This window comes from Ostrea edulis, chromosome 5 (genome assembly GCF_947568905.1).
Source record: "Ostrea edulis chromosome 5, xbOstEdul1.1, whole genome shotgun sequence".
In the NCBI taxonomy this organism is placed as follows: Eukaryota; Metazoa; Mollusca; class Bivalvia; order Ostreida; family Ostreidae; genus Ostrea; species Ostrea edulis.
Genome location: NC_079168.1, coordinates 1,166,139 through 1,186,820, shown reverse-complemented (window position 1 = coordinate 1,186,820; position 20,682 = coordinate 1,166,139). Strand labels below are relative to the sequence as shown.

General features: G+C 34.4%; 1 protein-coding gene across 2 annotated transcripts; it reads left to right on the top strand.

The window, feature by feature from the left end:
* Nucleotides 1–226: 226 nt before the first annotated feature.
* LOC125650313 (dual specificity mitogen-activated protein kinase kinase 5-like) lies at nt 227–20,613 on the top strand. Of its 2 annotated transcripts, XM_056166978.1 has the most exons (21): nt 463–511; nt 710–758; nt 3,301–3,330; nt 3,633–3,700; nt 6,213–6,282; nt 6,777–6,817; nt 6,996–7,057; nt 7,921–8,121; nt 10,329–10,368; nt 10,453–10,521; nt 11,439–11,520; nt 11,819–11,929; nt 14,863–14,936; nt 15,077–15,127; nt 17,572–17,643; nt 17,751–17,780; nt 18,004–18,015; nt 19,042–19,074; nt 19,925–19,986; nt 20,124–20,169; nt 20,277–20,613. In XM_056166978.1, the coding sequence occupies exons 4-21, from the start codon at nt 3,680–3,682 to the stop codon at nt 20,370–20,372; spliced, it is 1,173 nt and encodes a 390-aa protein (XP_056022953.1). In that variant the 5' UTR covers nt 463–511; nt 710–758; nt 3,301–3,330; nt 3,633–3,679; the 3' UTR covers nt 20,373–20,613. The 2 variants fall into 2 exon arrangements, with proteins under 2 accessions (XP_056022952.1, XP_056022953.1); XM_056166977.1 differs by lacking the exon at nt 3,301–3,330 and having other exon boundaries at nt 227–511.
* Nucleotides 20,614–20,682: the final 69 nt, after the last annotated feature.

Sequence of the window (20,682 nt, the reverse complement as noted above, 5' to 3'; positions counted from 1 at the left end):
CTGAGTGACAGAATGTTGTCTGGAATCACATTTGTGAGGTTGTCTTAGGTGACTTTTAAGGTATATCCGCGAGTAGATTCCACTCACTTGATATAAAAATAGATGGAATATATATAGATATGCAAATAAGCCAGTATACATATCTATTTATAAATTATATACTCACTATTTCTATATTGAAAGATTCAGACAGGTGCATATAGCTTGTTGGTTATACTGGAAGAGACTTACATCAACCAAAAAGAAAAAAAAAAAAAGAGAAATACTGTGATCTTTCACAAATATCTGATGAACAGATAGAACTCTATTGGTGGTCATCGTACTAGTACTTTCATTATCGATCGGGTTCTTATAAAAAATTAATTCATCGGGATCGTCATTCAGGTGCTCGTCATTAAAGAAAATTGAAATAATGAATCAACCTCCGTTTACAATACGAATAAGGACAGAACAAGAACAAGACATGGATTGGATGGTTCAGCCTAATGCCATTAATTTTCACCAAGCATTGGTTTGCAGCATTTATCTTATTTTTGGATGTATTTACTGTATTTCGAATTTCCTCGAAATCACGATAATTGTAAAATTGTGTTTTTCATTGTTATTTGTGAAGAAATGCGATTTCTTCTAGTGAATCTACCATGTTTGTATGGAATTAATGTTCACTCTGTGAGGAATTATCATTTTTCTATTTTTTTGTACAATGCAGGAGGTGATTGCCCAAGTTCTTCCTCAGACAAGTGTCACAGCGTTTGAATGTAGGTATCACTGTCAGTACAAAATAGGGCTGGGACGATTCAGGGTTAGCTCGATTCGGTTCGGTTTCGATTCAGAACAGCACGGTTCGGTTATTTTCGATTCGGTTCATGTTAGGTCCAATTTATCTAATGACACCACAAAAATTAACAATTTTAATGAGTAGCATATTTGATTTGATTTAATTCAAGTTATATAACTATATGTTGTCATTTGTAAACATCATATCTATTCATGATGGCATTTTATAACTTTGATAGAAAAAAGAAAACACTGACAGTCTATCAAAATTTGTTATATTAATGTGCTGCATAAGTTTTGGATTGTTAAACAAATCTATAGTGAATCTAAAATGTATATGATATTGTTTTCATTGATATGCAAAAATTCAACAGTTCTATCAACTGAGAGTCTTTGAAAATCTCTCCTTTATTGATTTACTTCTCTCATGTTAACTGTCAAATCGGTACGATGTTGATATCACTCCACCACTGACAGAAATGCTATATGTCATGTAAAGATAAACTGCAATGATCTTACGGACCATATTCTGTTGGTATCTGAGTGGTGAAAATGCTAACTCTTAACACAGTAGTGATTTAAATCTCCGTTGCATAAAAAACCACATGTTTTCTACATCACTTGGACGCCATATTTGTTGTTTTGGTGTAAGTAAAATCTAAACCGAACCGAACCGAAATCCGGAATTTGTAATCGGTGCATCGAATCGAATGGTATGAATCGCGGTGCACCGAAATTTTCGGTGCACCGCACAGCCCTAGTACAAAACAATGAGTATCATTACATGCTAGTGAATGTAGGTATCCAGTACTAAACCAGGATTTTATCCTGCTTTTAGATGTTACTATCAATTTTACGCAGCTATGTTAAGGCTTCCCGGAGTTTGAAATGCGTTCAAAACATACGTTGGATTGCGAGGTCGGTTTTTGGTTTTCATTTGTAATTTATATACTTAAGTACAGACAATTTATATAGAAGGTTCTCTCGGCTATATATTAACATATCTGTTATGATATCACATGACTTCGTTGATCACATGACGGTCATTTATAATTGTTTGAAGTGTTTCACATAAACCGCTTCAGCGCAGCTCATTTAACGATTATTTTTAACTTTTTGTTTGATAAATGAACTCACCGTATCCTTGTGTACCCGAAATGTGCTTGGGAAAAATGGTAGTATTACTTGCGTACACAATACACGTATTTCATGAAGAGTTCAACTTACTGACCCACTTACCTACACATTTGAGGGTAATCTGTATTCAAACAAAGCCATCATACATTTAACCAAGCAAGATTCGGATAGAGAACAAACTCCTCTTACGATTTCCGTAATAGATCTCAAATGAATCCTCATAAATTACCTGCGCTAGACTATTTTATAAACACATCATAAATTCTACCTCTTATCACTGGTATAAAACAGAGTACATTTCAAAAGTATATTTTTCGAAACTAGTGTAAACACGCAGAATTTAAATCAAGGGTAATTAAAAACCTATTTTAAAATATTCGGACATACAAGATATTAAAATACATTTCAGACACGTGAATTTTGCTATAGCATTCTGACATCTGATAGGCAGTTTGAAATAAGGTCTCGAGTTTTTGACACTCTCACCGTCATAACAGCTCAAGTTTGCAGTGACTTGACGTCATTTTCCATTATGACGTCATATTGGTAGTTCAGAGAAGTAAAGGCATAAAGTGCACTGTGATATTCTATAAGGGAATCCTTAACCTACCCACGTATGTATATTTCTGTGCATTGCAAGAGCTAGGTGATTGCCCTGTCATAGTCTTCCAGGGTAGGGGGGCATCGTCAAATTAGAATATCTTAAAACAGGAATATAATTTGGTTGATTACTAATTATTATCTATATTGGAAGACATTGATAATTATAGAGAAAATGACTTATAAATATAAAAATGATTTTCGTTAAAATTTTCATACAATTTTGTGTAGTTTCTACATACTGAAGGGAAATAAAGGTACCCTTTACTGGTAGTAAAAAGAACATAGATAAATCCCTGAAAACAATGAATATATGCTAATGATTTTGTGGATAAGTATAGGAAGAATCGCTGCTTTCTAGAGGTCTCTTGAACATGCTGCTTCAGCTTGTCTGTGATGCGGAGGGATGAATTTAAATAAGGCGATTTTGTATGTGATGTTTATGGGAAGGCTTGGGGCCCCAGAACTTTTTACTTGTAATTATACACTCTTAAAATGTATAAAGCTAACACAATCCCAGAGTTTTTGGAACACGTTTCTTGCTTACCAATCATTTTGGTAATTTCGAAACTCTGGACAGTAAAATAGGGGTCTATGGAATTAGCGGAAGCACCCAAATCAGCAGGTAATTTCCCAAAACACTACAGAGAGAGCCCAAGCACACCAACATATCATTAAAGTACACTTACAGAGTGTTTATAGCTCATACACGTCTATTATTATATTTATTCATATTGATAGAAAACTGAATGATTTATAGCAGAGTTTTAATGTCTAGTATTTCAGATTGCATTTCTTGGTGGCATCGTTAGCCAAGTGAGCAGTTATATCATGTATCAATTCTTAAAATGTATTCACATTGCCACCAGTAGAGTAAGCTTTTACTTTTGAGTCAAAACATGGACACTTACATACAGCAGCAAATATACAGTCTATAGTGATCTTCTGACTGATGATGTAATATTATGTTCCTGTATGTCAAATTTGTAATTTATTGTTTTCTTCCTGCATATGTTATTTATTGTTTTCTTCCTGCAGATGTAATTTATTGATTTCTTCCTGCAGAGTAAATTATTGATTTCTTCCTATAGATGTAATTTATTGATTTCTTCCTGTAGATGAAGATGAAGATAATGAAAGGATAACTGTACGAAGCGATGAAGAAATGGCGGCCATGTTTCAAGCTGTAAGACAATGACCCTCTTATGATAATATAATTGTATGTAGTTTAAACTTTATTTATTATTTACTCTTTGACAAACATATTCTGAACTTATGTTGTTGTAAGGGGATTGATGATGTGGGAGAAAACCCAGATGTCCGAGCAGGCTTGGAGTTTTTAAAAAAAAAAATCTCAAATTTAAGTTTGAGTTTCTTTTATTTCAGCAGTTTAAATTTGTGTAATATCTCAGAGTTACTACCACAGGACGGCTGCCAATCACATAGATCATATTTGGGTCGTAGTGGTGTTAAGTTAAAATACCTCTGCTGCAACATTATTCAGAATTTGGTTAATGTTTTACCTGAAAGGAATGGAAATACGTAAATTATACTTGTATTTGACTTAGGCTGAGTATTGCAATCCATCTCATGATACAAATCATACCACGGATGTACATATCACAATACAACACATATCATGATACCAACAGGCAATATGATGCGTATCGTGATATGAACAGGCAATATGATGCGTATCGTGATATGAACAGGCAATATGATGCGTATCGTGATATGAACAGGCAATATGATGCGTATCGTGATATGAACAGGCAATATGATTCGTATCGTGATATGAACAGGCAATATGATGCGTATCGTGATATGAACAGGCAATATGATGCGTATCGTGATATGAACAGGCAATATGATGCGTATCGTGATATGAACAGGCAATATGATATCACAACACACCTGTGATAACTTATACATTTTATTTGTTGTGTACAGATACCTGCATTTTGCTAAACTCTGATTTGCAGTTTTGTCTCATAACATTTCTAAGAGAGACATATTTTTCATAAATACTCAGTTTGTTCATCACTGTGAGAACATTATTTTAGGATCCCAACCACCTTTATCGCAATTCACCTTTGAATTAGAACGCTTTACCCGATATAGTATTGCGTTGTGTGACAACACAATTGAATGAGACGATTGAACAATTTGAATGACATGTTTGATGTAATACAACAAGAGTTTTCATTGGCCGATTACAGCCCGCCCACTTTCTCGAGCGGATTCAGTGTAGCTGGAGAACTGTACATAGCTCTCTGAAAAGATCCACCTCTTATGAAAACCATCGATTTACGGGTCACAAAAAGCTGCGGACGGTTGAGGCCTGAAATCGGTGTATTCTTGTGTTGCTGTCTCATAAACTCAATATAAAAAAATCTTAACATATTTTCCTACTATATACTTGCGTCCAAACATACCTTCAAATATTCATTAAAGCCACACACCACCCGAAAACTCGCAGCTTCAAATGATTTCGTTTGTTGACGTAGCCATGTTAGGTAGCCGGTCAATTCGAACTCTTGCTATTGGTATCTATTCATAAAATCGGTTGTAAGTTATGTATTCGCTCTTCATTTATTATCAACACGAATAATTAATAGAAATTAAAACATTTTGTACCAGTTTTTGTAAAGGTAAAATAAGCTCTAGATGAACGAAAATGCTACATTAGGACATTAGATGGAGACCGGCTGGCGTGGCCGCTCATGACTAATGAAAGCCGCACTGCCGTGAGTTTAGCTATTTGAATAATTATCATTTAATAGGACTGGGGCGGTATATTATTTAAACAATTTAGCTAAAATATTTGTGGGGTATTAGTACACATCTAGACGCTATTGTGCCAATATGGAAATGAACCGAGATTCGAATTGACTGGCTACCTAACATGGCTACGTCTACGAACGAAATCATCAAAAGCTGTGATCAAGTTTTTGGGTCATATGGGGCTTTAATAAATATTTGAAGGTATGTTTGGACACAAGTATAGTAGGAAAATATGTTAGGAATTTTTTTTAATATTAAATTTATGAGACAACAACACAAGAATACAACTTTTTCTCTTTCTTCCTTTGAAGTTTTTTTTCCATCTAGCATCTGGCCGTCATGTTTTCAAATGCTGACTACTCCCGTATAAGGGAATTTGGGCGGACTTATATATATGGACCAATGAGAGTTTCTGTTGCATTTCGCAATTGTATTACAAACAGATTCAATTGTGTCGTCACACAACGCAATACTATATCGGCCAAAGCGTTCTAATTCAAAGGTGAATTGCGATAATGAATTTGATATGTGAAAATAGAGTCCTGGTGAATGAAAAATGATTTCCAGTGAATATGAGTGCTGGCATTGTAGTACATTTTGCTACATTTGTAGTACAGCAGAAAAAACAACAATGCTTAGTGTTACAGCAATGGTTAAAAATGACCTTGTAACATTGGATAAACACATTTTCCAGACTTTAAACAAACACATAAGAAACTTTTATCAGTTCTGCCAGTGCACTTAGATTTGAATTCATGAATATATTACTCGATTTTTGAATTGCGATACATGGTTTCTTTATTTTTCTCTCTTATTCCTTATAGTAATTTGATTCTATGATTTGAATTTTATGAATACATTATTTGATCTTTGAATCATGGTACATAGTTTCTGTATTTGGTTTCCTGTTGTAGTACTTTGAGACACTCAGTGAGGATGATGTACAGTGTGGACTCCTGCCACCCCTAATCATCTACCCTAGAGGTCAGTATCAATATCTAATCATCTAGCCTAGAGGTCAGTCTGTCAATATCTAATCATAAAGCCTAAAGGTCAGTCTGTCAATATTTAATCATCTACCCTAGAGGTCAGTCCGTTTATCAATACCTGTACCCAATAATGCATTGTGGTCTGGTACTGCTAGTATCCTATACAAATCTTCTAAATTTTCAAAGAAATTTTACAAAAAACATTTTCAACTTTTATACACACGTTGAAGATATTAATTATTTAAAATTTTAGTTTACCTACATTGTAAATATAAAGGGTCAAGTGATATTTCTGATGTTAATTTGATGTTAGCTGCAGAGCTGTAGGTCTTTGTAAAAATATGATATCCCATTACCCCCCCCCCCCCCCCCCCCCCCCCCCAAGCTATATATAGTTCTGCAGCTAGTCTCTATGTTGTGAAATAACACAGTCTGTACCGTAAGTTGATATGTACACAACATTTTTAATGTTATTTCCTCAATTTTCAGTGGGGAAAACGCCACAGAACAGAAATAAATTTGGATTAAAGGTATGTAAAACATTTCATATGTTAAAATTCATTGTAAATCTCAAGGAAAACCTAGTCCCAATTCTTTCTCAGATACAGTTCTGCAGTTTTGTTAAACTGATTTTTATCCAAAATATCCCGTTCTAGCTGACACATGGAGGTTTCATCATTGATACGAGCGTCTTATTGTCTTTTATAGATAGACACTCATCCAGGCTCCAGATCTTCAAAGCCAGTTCAAACTGTGAAACATATACCAAGGTGTGTAGTCATCAGTGTTCACAAGAAGCAGTCAAACAGGGCACATTATTCGTACAATTTCCATTCGAATTTACCATTTGACTTACTTTCTGCTGTTGTGAAAACATTTACTGTATATACTCACATATAAGTCGATTGGCATGTAATTTGGGGACCCCGTTTTCAGATATTTTTTTGGAATTTCACATTGACCCTCGTAAAAGTCGGATTGAATATTTGGTAAGACTATCCGTCATCTTGATACCTATTTTCTAGCAAGAGTTGTTTCTCTTTGATGTATGTTGATCTTGATCATTATTATCACTCGTAAGTTGTATGGCAGCAAAAAAAATATTCCGCTTGTAATATATGTGTATAAGTCAGACATAGACTTCAGAGTTAAAATTTTACTTTACCCCCCCAAAAAAATCCCAACTTATGTGAGTATATATAGTAGATCAAAGTTTCACACCGAATCAGAAATGTTGATGGAGAATCAACTGCTCCACACTTTTTATTTATTCATGTGACCACAAGCCAAGGGTTTACACTGTACTTCTCTTTTCTGCAAAGGTTTTCATTCACTCTTTGTAAGCCTTGGGCTAGCAAAGGTGTTGTGTGATGGAGAATGATTCATCAGAGGTGATGTTTAAACAGGTTATTGAATTGTGTGACTGCATTGTTACAGATAGACAGTTTAATATAGTAACCAACCAAAAACTGTACAGCAAAATTTTGGCATAATGATAATATTACATTGAAATTGGGATTTGATAACATTGAATTGCTTGCTTTATATTTTCAACTTTTTATTGTAGACAAAACCAAAAACCAAAGACAGAAGCTGCTCCAGAAAATCTTTTATTTTCAACTTTTTATTGTAGACAAAACCAAAAACCAAAGACAGAACTTGCTCCAGAAAATCCACCGCCTACTCAAATCCCACCTAATGACCCTAATGTAGCTGGTGCCCCCACTATACTGGTTCCCCAGCCTCAGAATCAAGCAGAATTCCATTTACAAAATGAGCCGGATTTTAAGTTTCTACAAATGCTTGGAGGAGGAAGTGGAGGGCAGGTATACAGGTAAGTTATACAGACAATATACTGCATAATGTGAGACAGCAAATTGTTTGTATGCCCTCATATTTGGAGATTTGGGGGGCATAAAGTTTTTGGTCTGTCTGTTTGTCTGCAAAAACTTTAATATTGCTCATAGCTTTTGAATAGGGCTTTCATATTTCACATGTGTACATGCATTCCTTGTGATGAGACCTTTGTTTTCATATAATTTTTTTTGACCTCATGACTTTGACCTTGGAGTTAGGTCATATAGGGTGTCAGTGTTTCATAAACACATCTTGTTGTACTTGCATTCTGAAATGTGACTGAGTTTTTGTAGTTACATTCTGTAGAGTGACTAAGTTGACACATCCTTCACCTGGCAGGATTTACGTGCTAACATTGTATGTGTATGTACATCTATCATTGGAACGATCCAAAGTTTATCTGACTGAAATACATTCACAGGAATAAGGCTTACAATTTATTCTTATTGATAATGTAATCAATCATTTTCCAATGTTCATCATCAACAAATTCATCATTATTATTTTATCCGTATACAACAGTGTTTTAAGTTCATAATCCACCACTTCAGATTCTCCGATATAGCCAGCATGACTTACCAATCATATGACCTTCACCTTGTTATGCTCTCAGCGTTGAGTAAACACTTGATTTTATTCATCATTTTAAAGCTTTTAAGAGATGAAGACTCAGTCTAATATTCAGAACCATTCAAACAATTGGTTCAACTTGCTATGAGAGTGAACTGATCACGAATTTGCTGGTTTTGCCCGACAGTTTGATTTTTTTTAGCATTCACCATAATTCCAAAGATACTGATGATGGTTTTTTTTTTATACATTTCTTGTATATGTTTTGTCTGTAGTATGTATGTCTGTAAGTGGTATATAAAGTGTAATTACATGTACACAAGGAAACTGCCTACATGTCGATTAAAGCTAGCTCAGTTAATATGGAGGAGTGGTGCAACCTTAGAAAATATCTGCAGTTTGCCAAGTCATTTAGATACCATATAAGCAGAATTTTTAGCGAGGATTTAATATTGGCATTATTAGTGAGAGTGATGAGATCATTAAAATTGAATATCGCTAACAATTTATTCAATATCAAAGATAATAGTTATCTTCCCTGGAATTCTAAAGTCCCTAAAATTAGCTTTTGCTAAATATTTGTATCCATTTTTTATGGAAAAATCGCTAAATTCGTGTCTCAGTAAAAATTCCACTTATACAGTATTGTATGTATCTCCATATATAGTAATTTACACACCTCTGTCCTAATCACATCATACGAGTGTACGGGTACCACTGTGCTGTCTGTCATGGGACTGAAACCTACTGACTTCATACTCTCCTTTATATGTCTTACACACATTACATATCTATATATTATTACTATAATAACTTGATCCAACTCTTCAGATCAAGTTACTGTAGTAATGATAAATTTATTATATACCTCCTCATGTATTTTTAAATCCAGATTTATAAGATAATAAATATATTCCAAATTATCAAAAACACAGACATATAGTGAAATTATATTTTGTGTTCACAGTTTTGTTTGTGACACGGTCGATATTTTCCACAAAAAACTTTGCATTGATGCATTGTGACATCATCAGTTTCAGAGGATACTGATATGGAATCAGAAAACCACGGTATGGTGATCCGGAAAACCGGATCACACTCTGTAAAATCCACAGTATCAAAGAACGATACATTGATGGGTATATAATAAATACATGTACATGTGTATCTGTTGATCATACTGATGAGCTTTAGATTAAATGATTATAAAGAATTGAGTTCAGAAGGACTGACATACAGACAGATGGAGAAACAGACTGATGGACTTGCAGACAGAGACATAGCAATAGAGAGACAGATGGACAGACAGACAGATGGAGAAACAGACAGACAGATAGATGGACAGACAGACAGAGACATACCAATAGAGAGACAGACCAGACAGATGGAGAGACAGACAGACAGACGGACATCACGACAGACAGATGGAGAAACAGACTGATGGACAGACAGATAGAGACAACAGACCAGACAAATGGAGAGACAAAATCCCTATACCAATTCACAACAGCATTTTAGTAATCAATATTTTGACAAAATGTTGACGTTTAACATAGTGACTACTTACTTTTGTCCCACATTTATGGAAATATCGCTATTTTTTTTTATTTATAGAGCATTACATCAGCCCACTGGGACGATAATGGCAGTCAAAGTAAGAGAAATTTTCACATCGTCAGTTTGTGTTTCTCCATCTTGGTTTAGGAAAGTTCGCTGGGTGCACAGTTCTGTTTTGTAGATCGTGAAGTTAGAGGTGGATCAAAAGACACAAGAACAAATTCTATCTGAACTGGACATTCTTAACAAGGTAAAATTTTATCTGAACTGGACATTCTCAACAAAGTAAAAATTTTATCTGAACTGGACATTCTCAACAAGGTAAAATCTTATCTGAACTGGACATTCTCAACAAGGTAAAATAGTGATGTTTTATAATAAATAAACTGTACAAGAAGAAAATCTGAACTGGACATTCTTAACAAGGTAAAATTATGACAAAAGGCCAATTAAAATCAATTGTTAGATTATCATCCCCGCCCGCCCCTCAAAGAAGAGCCTGCCCCATATTTTTTTTTTCTCGCAAAAATTATGATTTCAAACAAACTTGCTTCCCAGTGACATGAGTGAATGATTAAAGTCACAGAATGTTGGTTTTATATCTTCTACCAAGGATTCTTTGAATGTTAACTTGATGAACACTTTGTATGATGCCTTTTGTCATTAATTTTTTTTCCTCTGGAAATAAAAAAAAAGAAATAAAATCCTCCCACCCGCTCCATATCTTTTTGTGACCCCGGATGATAATCTACTAATTAAGTTGAAATGGCCTAATAAACAAACTGTACAAAATCAGACTGGACATTCTCATCAAAGTAAAATTGTGATGTTTCATAATAAACAAATTGTAGTACAAGAACAAAATCTGAACTGGACATTCTGAACAATGTAAAATTGTGATGTTTCATAATGAATAAACTGTACATGTACATTTGAAATATAGAAACTTACAATTATATATCAGATTATTACAAGCATCGTCGGAACCCCACGGTTGATTATGTTTCGTTCCTCTCTCCATCGATGGAGAGAGGAACGAAGCGTATTCAACCGTGGGTTTCCGACGATGTATTACAAGGAACTTTGACCAAATAGTACTCTAAGCAATTTCTCAAATGGTTGTTTACAGCAGTAGTGTAGTATTTACCTACTCATTTGAATTTTCAGTGCCAGTCCCCAGTCATAATAGGATTCTACAAAGCTTTCTTCAATGAAAACCGCATCTACATATGCACTGAATTCATGGATGGTAATAAAATTATTGTTTTTATATACCTTGTTATATCTGACAGTTAATTTTGGAACATTAGAAACTGGCTTTTTTGGCAGATGACAAAAAATTTCCGAAGATAAAAGCATCAATATTTCCTTTCACATGAAATAATTGCACAAAATAAAAATCTGCCAACATTTTTAACAATTCCATATTTAGGGTAATACCCTAAATATGGAATTATGCACATAAACTACTTTTTCTGAAAATTTGTACATATGTTGCATACTAATTAATGTGTTATAGATTTGGCTGCCTGTTTTATCTGTTTTAGGAGGTGCTCTAGACAAATATGCCCACATTCCTGAGCCGGTTCTAGGAAGAATGGCCGTAATCATTATTCAGGGTCTATCTTACATGTGGAGCCTGAAAATTCTCCACAGAGGTATTGTCTTTGTTTACAGACAAACAGAATTATATGTATAATAGGACTGGAAATGATTATAATTTTTGTCATATGATGGGATAATTTCAAGCTTTCTGATTGATTAAGATCCAACAAACTAGAATTGATTAGGGCACCAAGCTCGCTTGAAAATTTTTGACCCCTTGTACATGTATATATAATACAATATATATAATTATATATATACAACACAATATCAGGTTTGTCTGAAACACAAGAACATTCTATTCTTGTTGCATACCAAATTTCATCTCCACACTTGCATATAGTTTTTCATAAACTCTGGTAGCCAGTTTTGAATTATTCAATCCTATAAGTGATATGTTCTCGGCAAATACAAGGCTTTATCTATTCTTGAAGTACAATATTTATCTTTCTCTCCAAGCCTGAAGAATACTGTCCTTCTAAGTTAGCTAAATCATTAACCTCAAAACTGTATTAACTGTACATTAGATGCCCTTGATGTACAATTTTCACTTTGTACTCTGAGCTTGGTGTCAATAACTGTATTATAGATCTTTAAGCACTGTGTCTTCTTTTTAGCTCACTTGACCTGAAAGCTCAAGTGAGCTTTTCTGATCGCCTATTGTCCGTCCTGCTGTCTGTCTGTAAACTATTTACATTTTCAACTTCTTCTCCAGAACCACTGGGCCAATTTCAACCAAATTTGGCAAAATGCATCATTGGATGAAGGGCTTTCTAGTTTGTTCAAATGAAGGGCCATGTCCCCTTTAAAGGGGAGATAATCACAAAAATGCAAAAATAGGGTGGGGTCATTTAAAAATCTTCTCAAGAACCACTGGGCCAGAAGAGCTGAAATTTACATGAAAGCTTCCTGACATAGTGCAGATTCAGATTTGTTAAAATCATGGCCTCCGGGAGTAGGTTGGGACCACAATAGGGATTGAAGTTTTACATGCGAATATATAGGGAAAATCTTTAAATATGAGCCAAGGTGAGGGATGTGGCCCATGGGCCTCTTGTTTAATATTATAAGGATAGTTTAAGAAAGAATTGTTATGTACATATAAATTTGTGCCATTGGAAAAGGGAAAGGGGGGGGGGGGGTGGTGGTGGTGGCAGACTAAGTGTTTTACTTCATGTCACTGATTGTCCTTAGTTTACTAAAAGTGATACCTCATTAGAGAAAATAATCTGCATGTAACGAATACCTCATTAGAGAAAACAATCTTCATGTAACGAATACCTCATTAGAGAAAACAATCTGCATTAACGAATACCTCATTAGAGAAAACAATCTGCATTAACGAATACCTCATTAGAGAAAACAATCTGCATGTAACAAATACCTCATTAGAGTAAACAATCTGCATTAACGAATACCTCATTAGAGAAAACAATCTGCATGTAACGAATACCTCATTAGAGTAAACAATCTGCATTAACGAATACCTCATTAGAGCTATTCCAGAAATAAATACATGGGGGGGTCGGGAGGCACCTTTTGTATATACCAAGCACCCATAAAAAAAAATAAAAAATTACCCCATGACCCATCAAATTAATAAACTCATTTTACAATGACCCATCTAAAAAAAAAAAAAACTAACCAGACCCACCACAAAAATATTTTTAAAAATGAAAACGGTACAAATCTCGCGAGGTTTTCGGGACAAACATTCTAGTCAATGACGCGGTAATGCCTGTGCGACATTGTATCACAGTAGTTCTGAAGAAACGATGTCACATCAACAATGAAAGGCATCTATGGCGGGAATGTTGGAAAGATTGGGAGTCCAAACGATGCTATTATCATGAAATGGGTATGGATATGTTTTTCCACGAATCGTTCGTCTTCTAATGGAGCCCGCACCCGGAGGCCTCTATATCACCATCACACCGACTGATAAATATAACGCATCGGTACCCTCGTATAAATCAACTAAGGTTTGCCTATTTTTATTAGAAAACGGAATACCTATTGGTTTCAAAATATTCCCAAAATCGATGCACTGTAAACTGTAATAATAATCTACAAAACAGAGTTCGCCGCCATCACGGCCAAAGGGACCCTACTAAACGCGCCTCTAATTTGAAGAGTGCCGTTATGGAAAGTTATGCGCTGCAAAGAGCGACAACTCGAATAGTTCTATGTTACTTCCGATTTCCGATTTCGAAAGCAGCATTTCGAAAGCACGTTTTCAATTTTCCCTCCGACGTTTTGTAACCAACACGACAAGAGCGACAATAAAAATATTCTGAAAACTCAACACCCACATGGCACAAATTAAAACAATAGAAACTACCCACCACCCATAATAAATATTTTTTTAACAGTCCAACCACGGACCAATTAAAATATGAAAAAATACGACCACCCATACAAAAAAATATCGTTTGCCGCCCGATCCCCCCATTTGATCATTTCTGGAACAGCCCTTAGAGAAAACAATCTGCATGTAACAAATACCTCATTAGAGAAAACAATCTGCATTAACGAATACCTCATTAGAGAAAACAATCTGCATGTAACGAATACCTCATTAGAGAAAACAATCTGCATTAACGAATACCTCATTAGAGAAAACAATCTGCATGTAACGAATACCTCATTAGAGAAAACAATCTGCATTAACAAATACCTCATTAGAGAAAACAATCTGCATTAACGAATACCTCATTAGAGTAAACAATCTGCATGTAACGAATACCTCATTAGAGTAAACAATCTGCATTAACGAATACCTCATTAGAGAAAACAATCTGCATTAACAAATACCTCATTAGAGAAAACAATCTGCATGTAATGAATATCTCATTAGAGTAAACAATCTGCATGTAACGAATACCTCATTAGAGTAAACAATCTGCATGTAACGAATACCTCATTAGAGTAAACAATCTGCATGTAACGAGTTGTAGATGACAGTTGTGTTTCTTTCCTGTTTCAGACATTAAGCCTTCCAACATTCTAGTCAATACTCAAGGTCAAGTCAAACTGTGTGACTTTGGAGTCAGCACACAGGTAGAAAAAGTCAATTATATATTGAACAATAACAGGTAGAGAAAGTCAATTATATGTGAATAAAGAATATACTGAACAATAATAAGAGGTAAGTGGTCTTGAGTTTCTATAAATTATTTATTGTTCTGTTTGTTTTGTAGTTGGACAGATCTATTGCCAAAACTTACATAGGATCTAATGCATACATGGCAGTAAGTAAAGAAAAAGACTATTGTGCAAGTGTGTAACTGTTGTAATCTACAATATGACTGGCTATTGTTTAGCTGCAGAACTTGTGTTGTAATCTACAATTTGACTGTCTGTTGTATAGCTGCAGAACTTGTGTTGTAATCTACAATTTGACTGGCTATTGTATAGCTGCAGAACTTGTGTTGTAATCTACAATTTGACTGGCTATTGTATAGCTGCAGAACTTGTGTTGTAATCTACAATTTGACTGTCTGTTGTATAGCTGTAGAACTTGTGTTGTAATCTACAATATGACTGGCTATTGTATAGCTGCAGAACTTGTGTTGTAATCTACAATTTGACTGGCTATTGTTTAGCTGCAGAACTTGTGTTGTAATCTACAATTTGACTGGCTATTGTATAGCTGCAGAACTTGTGTTGTAATCTACAATTTGACTGGCTATTGTATAGCTGCAGAACTTGTGTTGTAATCTACAATTTGACTGTCTGTTGTATAGCTGTAGAACTTGTGTTGTAATCTACAATTTGACTGGCTATTGTTTAGCTGTAGAACTTGTGTTGTAATCTACAATTTGACTGGCTATTGTATAGCTGCAGAACTTGTGTTGTAATCTACAATTTGACTGGCTATTGTTTAGCTGCAGAACTTGTGTTGTAATCTACAATTTGACTGGCTATTGTTTAGCTGCAGAACTTGTGTTGTAATCTACAATTTGACTGGCTATTGTATAGCTGCAGAACTTGTGTTGTAATCTACAATTTGACTGGCTATTGTATAGCTGCAGAACTTGTGTTGTAATCTACAATTTGACTGGCTATTGTATAGCTGCAGAACTTGTGTTGTAATCTACAATTTGACTGGCTATTGTATAGCTGTAGAACTTGTGTTGTAATCTACAATTTGACTGGCTATTGTATAGCTGCAGAACTTGTGTTGTAATCTACAATATGACTGGCTATTGTTTAGCTGCAGAACTTGTGTTGTAATCTACAATTTGACAGGCTATTGTATAGCTGCAGAACTTGTGTTGTAATCTACAATTTGACTGGCTGTTGTTTAGCTGCAGAACTTGTGTTGTAATCTACAATTTGACTGGCTGTTGTATAGCTGTAGAACTTGTGTTGTAATCTACAATTTGACTGGCTATTGTTTAGCTGCAGAACTTGTGTTGTAATCTACAATTTGACTGGCTATTGTATAGCTGTAGAACTTGTGTTGTAATCTACAATTTGACTGGCTATTGTTTAGCTGCAGAACTTGTGTTGTAATCTACAATTTGACTGGCTATTGTATAGCTGCAGAACTTGTGTTGTAATCTACAATTTGACTGGCTATTGTATAGCTGTAGAACTTGTGTTGTAATCTACAATTTGACTGGCTATTGTATAGCTGTAGAACTTGTGTTGTAATCTACAATTTGACTGGCTATTGTTTAGCTGCAGAACTTGTGTTGTAATCTACAATTTGACTGGCTATTGTTTAGCTGTAGAACTTGTGTTGTAATCTACAATTTGACTGTCTGTTGTATAGCTGTAGAACTTGTGTTGTAATCTACAATTTGACTGGCTATTGTATAGCTGCAGAACTTGTGTTGTAATCTACAATTTGACTGGCTATTGTTTAGCTGTAGAACTTGTGTTGTAATCTACAATATGACTAGCTATTGTATAGCTGCAGAACTTGTGTTGTAATCTACAATTTGACTGGCTATTGTATAGCTGTAGAACTTGTGTTGTAATCTACAATATGACTGGCTATTGTATAGCTGTAGAACTTGTGTTGTAATCTACAATTTGACTGGCTATTGTTTAGCTGCAGAACTTGTGTTGTAATCTACAATTTGACTGGCTATTGTTTAGCTGTAGAACTTGTGTTGTAATCTACAATTTGACTGGCTATTGTATAGCTGCAGAACTTGTGTTGTAATCTACAATTTGATTGGCTATTGTATAGCTGGAGATCTGTATCTCTTGGGGGAGAAAATAAATTCTGAACATACTGTTCCTCTACACTTATGTCCAACCACACCTTCAAACATTCATTAAAGTCCCATGTGAACCAAAAACTCACAGCTTCAAATAGATTGTTAATTGACTGGACATTGGGTGACATATAAACAGGCAGGTCCCGTGGCACATTATAAATTTTACACTCCTTTCCACTTGGTTCATTTCTCCCAAATCTAGTCCACTGTATGATTTTAAAAAGAATTGTACATGGGAGTGACTTCTTAACAAAAATCTGTTTAGATACACCCCCTCCCCCTCTTCTACCTTATCTTCTGCATGATTTGTCTGACATACTGGTTTTTTAAGCATTCATCATGTTTATAAAAACATAATACAGGAGGGGGCGTTGTTACAGACATTAATGATTTACTTTCAGTCGGAGTGGAGGGAGGATTGAAGGTAGAATTAGTTAACAATATTGACATTTTACTTTCAGCCTGAGAGGATAAAGGGAGAAGACTATGGTACGCCAGCTGAAATCTGGAGTCTGGGAATCACATTATTCGAGGTGGATATAAATTTTCTTTTAAATTTCATTTTCTCTGTTCAGAATAAAAGTTTTCTTATGTGCAATTTTTCTTTATCCTTTATTTTCAAAAGTTTCATCATTTTCAGTTAGCTACAGGGAGGTTTCCATATCGTCATGTAAGTAAAGGAAATCTACTCAATTAACTAGGAAATCGTATACATATGTACATATATGTAGCAATCAAATTTTATTATGACTGATTTCATGTCATGAATTTTATTTACTCATGTATCAGCAACTGGAAATTCAAACCTATTAAACCTAAACTTTCTATGCTTTCATCAAATAAAAAAATCATCAAATGAAATGATTTTAACTATTTTTTTCTTTTGTTTTTAGAATCCAGAGAAGGTAGGTTTTAGATTGTAGCTGTGAATAAAATACTAAACAAATGCACAATTATCAGCTGTTTGTTTCAATACACGTATCAACACTTCGCTGTGAGTTACGTTCCTTTGCAGGGTCAGCCAAAGGTCAATCGGTGAAAAACTAAGTTTTCCATCTCTACCTTACTAAATGTAAGTCGTTATTACTGTGAATTTTAGCTAATCATCAAGCTTTCGTACAAGTTAATGGGTTGTTCTACCCAGGGACATTATTGTAGTTGACTGCAATTGTTGGAAATATAGCAAATTGTCAAAGCTATAGATAAGAAAAAGGCCAACGTAGTGAAATACGATTTTTTAGGTAGAAGATGGAGGACAAGGGACGTAACTTTTGCGAAGTGTTGAAACATGTATTAACACTGTTAATGAAAAGGTAAATATAATGAACAGTGATCACTTTCATCAAGTAAAGAGAGTTATTCATAGTCCAAACCATTGTGTAAAGAACAACCTAACAATTAGTTCTCAGACAGCATTTGACCCTAAGATGGGTTGTATTGGCAAACTAGATCGTTATTACAACCATAGAATTGGCAAAATACTGACTTGAAACGAGACTGTTCCCTGTAGCATTAACTTGTTTGTCAGTAGCTTGCCTCGATTTAAAAACTGATCATATGCAGAACAAGCTTTTGCGTATCGAATCTGTTAAGAGACAAAATCATCGTATTTAGGTAATAATGGAATATTGCTACACGAATATGGGAAGTTGACGATGTGGAAGCTGAAGTCATCCTGTTTATCACAAAGTCGAGTTGTTAGTTTGCTGTTAGCATTTATGTTGATTAAAATATCTCAGTATGAAACAGATGTGAAAGACTCTGTGGTGTCTTTTATTTTGAGTTCACTGGGATATATTGAATTAACATATCAATGAAAATGATTATTGTAAATGATAGAAATGAATATTACTTATGATAGACAAACACATATATATCACTTGTTTGTTTCAATTAAAGTTGTGGATTTTTTTTTTTTTTTTTTTTTACAGCCAATGGGTCTCCTATCCTCCATAATTAATGATGTAAGTATGGATACTGGTATTACTATTTAGATGTAAGTACATGTATATGGACCAAGTGTTATAATCCAGGTTAAAGTATATGTTCTGAGTATCGTAATCCAGTTTATAATATGTGTACTAAATATTACAATCCAGTTTAAAGTATGTGTACTAAATATTAAAATCCAGGTTAAAATATATTTGCTGAGTATCGTAATCCAGTTTATAGTACATGTGTACTAAATATTACAATCCAGTTTAAAGTATGTTCTAAATATTATAATCCAGTTTAAAGTATGTGTACTAAATACATGTATTATAATCCAGGTTAAAGTATGTGTGTTAAATATTATAATCCAGGTTAAAATATGTGTGCTAAATATTATAATCCAGGTTAAAATACTGTAAACGTATTATACTGTAAACGTGTACGATATTTGGCGGAAATTGTTTTTTCAACAGGTTAAAATATGTGTGCTGAATATTATGATACAAGTTAAAATATGTGTGCTGAATATTATAATACAGGTTAAAATATGTGTGCTGAATATTATAATACAAGTTAAAATATGTGTGCTGAATATTATAATACAGGTTAAAATATGTGTACTGAATATTATAATCCAGGTTAAAATATGTGTGCTGAATATCATAATCCAGGTTAAAATACCATGTGTGCTGAATATTATAATCCAGTTTAAAATATGTGAGCTGAATATTATTTTTATGTATGTGTGGACTCTAGATTCATATATACATATGTATGTCACCTTTTTAATAAAAAAATTAATCAAAGATTTTGTTTGGACTTGCAAATCTTGTCACATGATCACATTATTTTAAAGATTTTAACGAGGTTTGTGTGTTGTAGGAGACCCCCCAGCTACCAGATGACCAGTTCTCTCCGGACTTTGTCAATCTTGTGGCACACTGGTAAGATCATCCATGTTCAGGCATCTGTAAAAGTAAATCATGAACACGAGTGGGTGGGCGTGAATTATTGACTTTGTGCTGTTATGTGTGTTACAACTTCTGTTTTATCATGCACCTTGAAATTCTTTCAATTGCAGCATGCAACAAAAACCTGAAGATCGACTCACTTTAGAAGACTTATCTGTAAGTTAACTTGGGTTTCAAGGATTTTATTTTTGATAAATAGTACATGTAGCTTGAGTACGCATATGAATGTCTTAGATGCCTGTGGATTTTTTGTTTCACTCCAGATTCACCCCTTTATACAAAGACACAATGACGGGAACATTGCTGTGATTGCTTCATGGGTTCAAAACCGACTGGAGGAATTATCCCAGATTCAGTAACCTTGAAGGGGACATCTGATGATGTTAAAGACTAGTCATAATGCTGAGAATGTTTTATTGTGCCAAGTGTAGAAAGATAGGATTTTATTTAATGAACGAGGTCATCCGAAAATCAACTGGATGTTGACTTGAAAGTCATGTTACAGATTTGTGCTGAATAATGGAGTACTCCAAAGCTTAGTATTTATCAGGCTACTATTTTATATTTATATGATAGTCAATAAATCTTTTATAACTACAACTTGCTCAAGGTTTAGTTTATAAAACATCTACAGATGAAAACTGGAACTCATATCAGATTGTGTTTGTT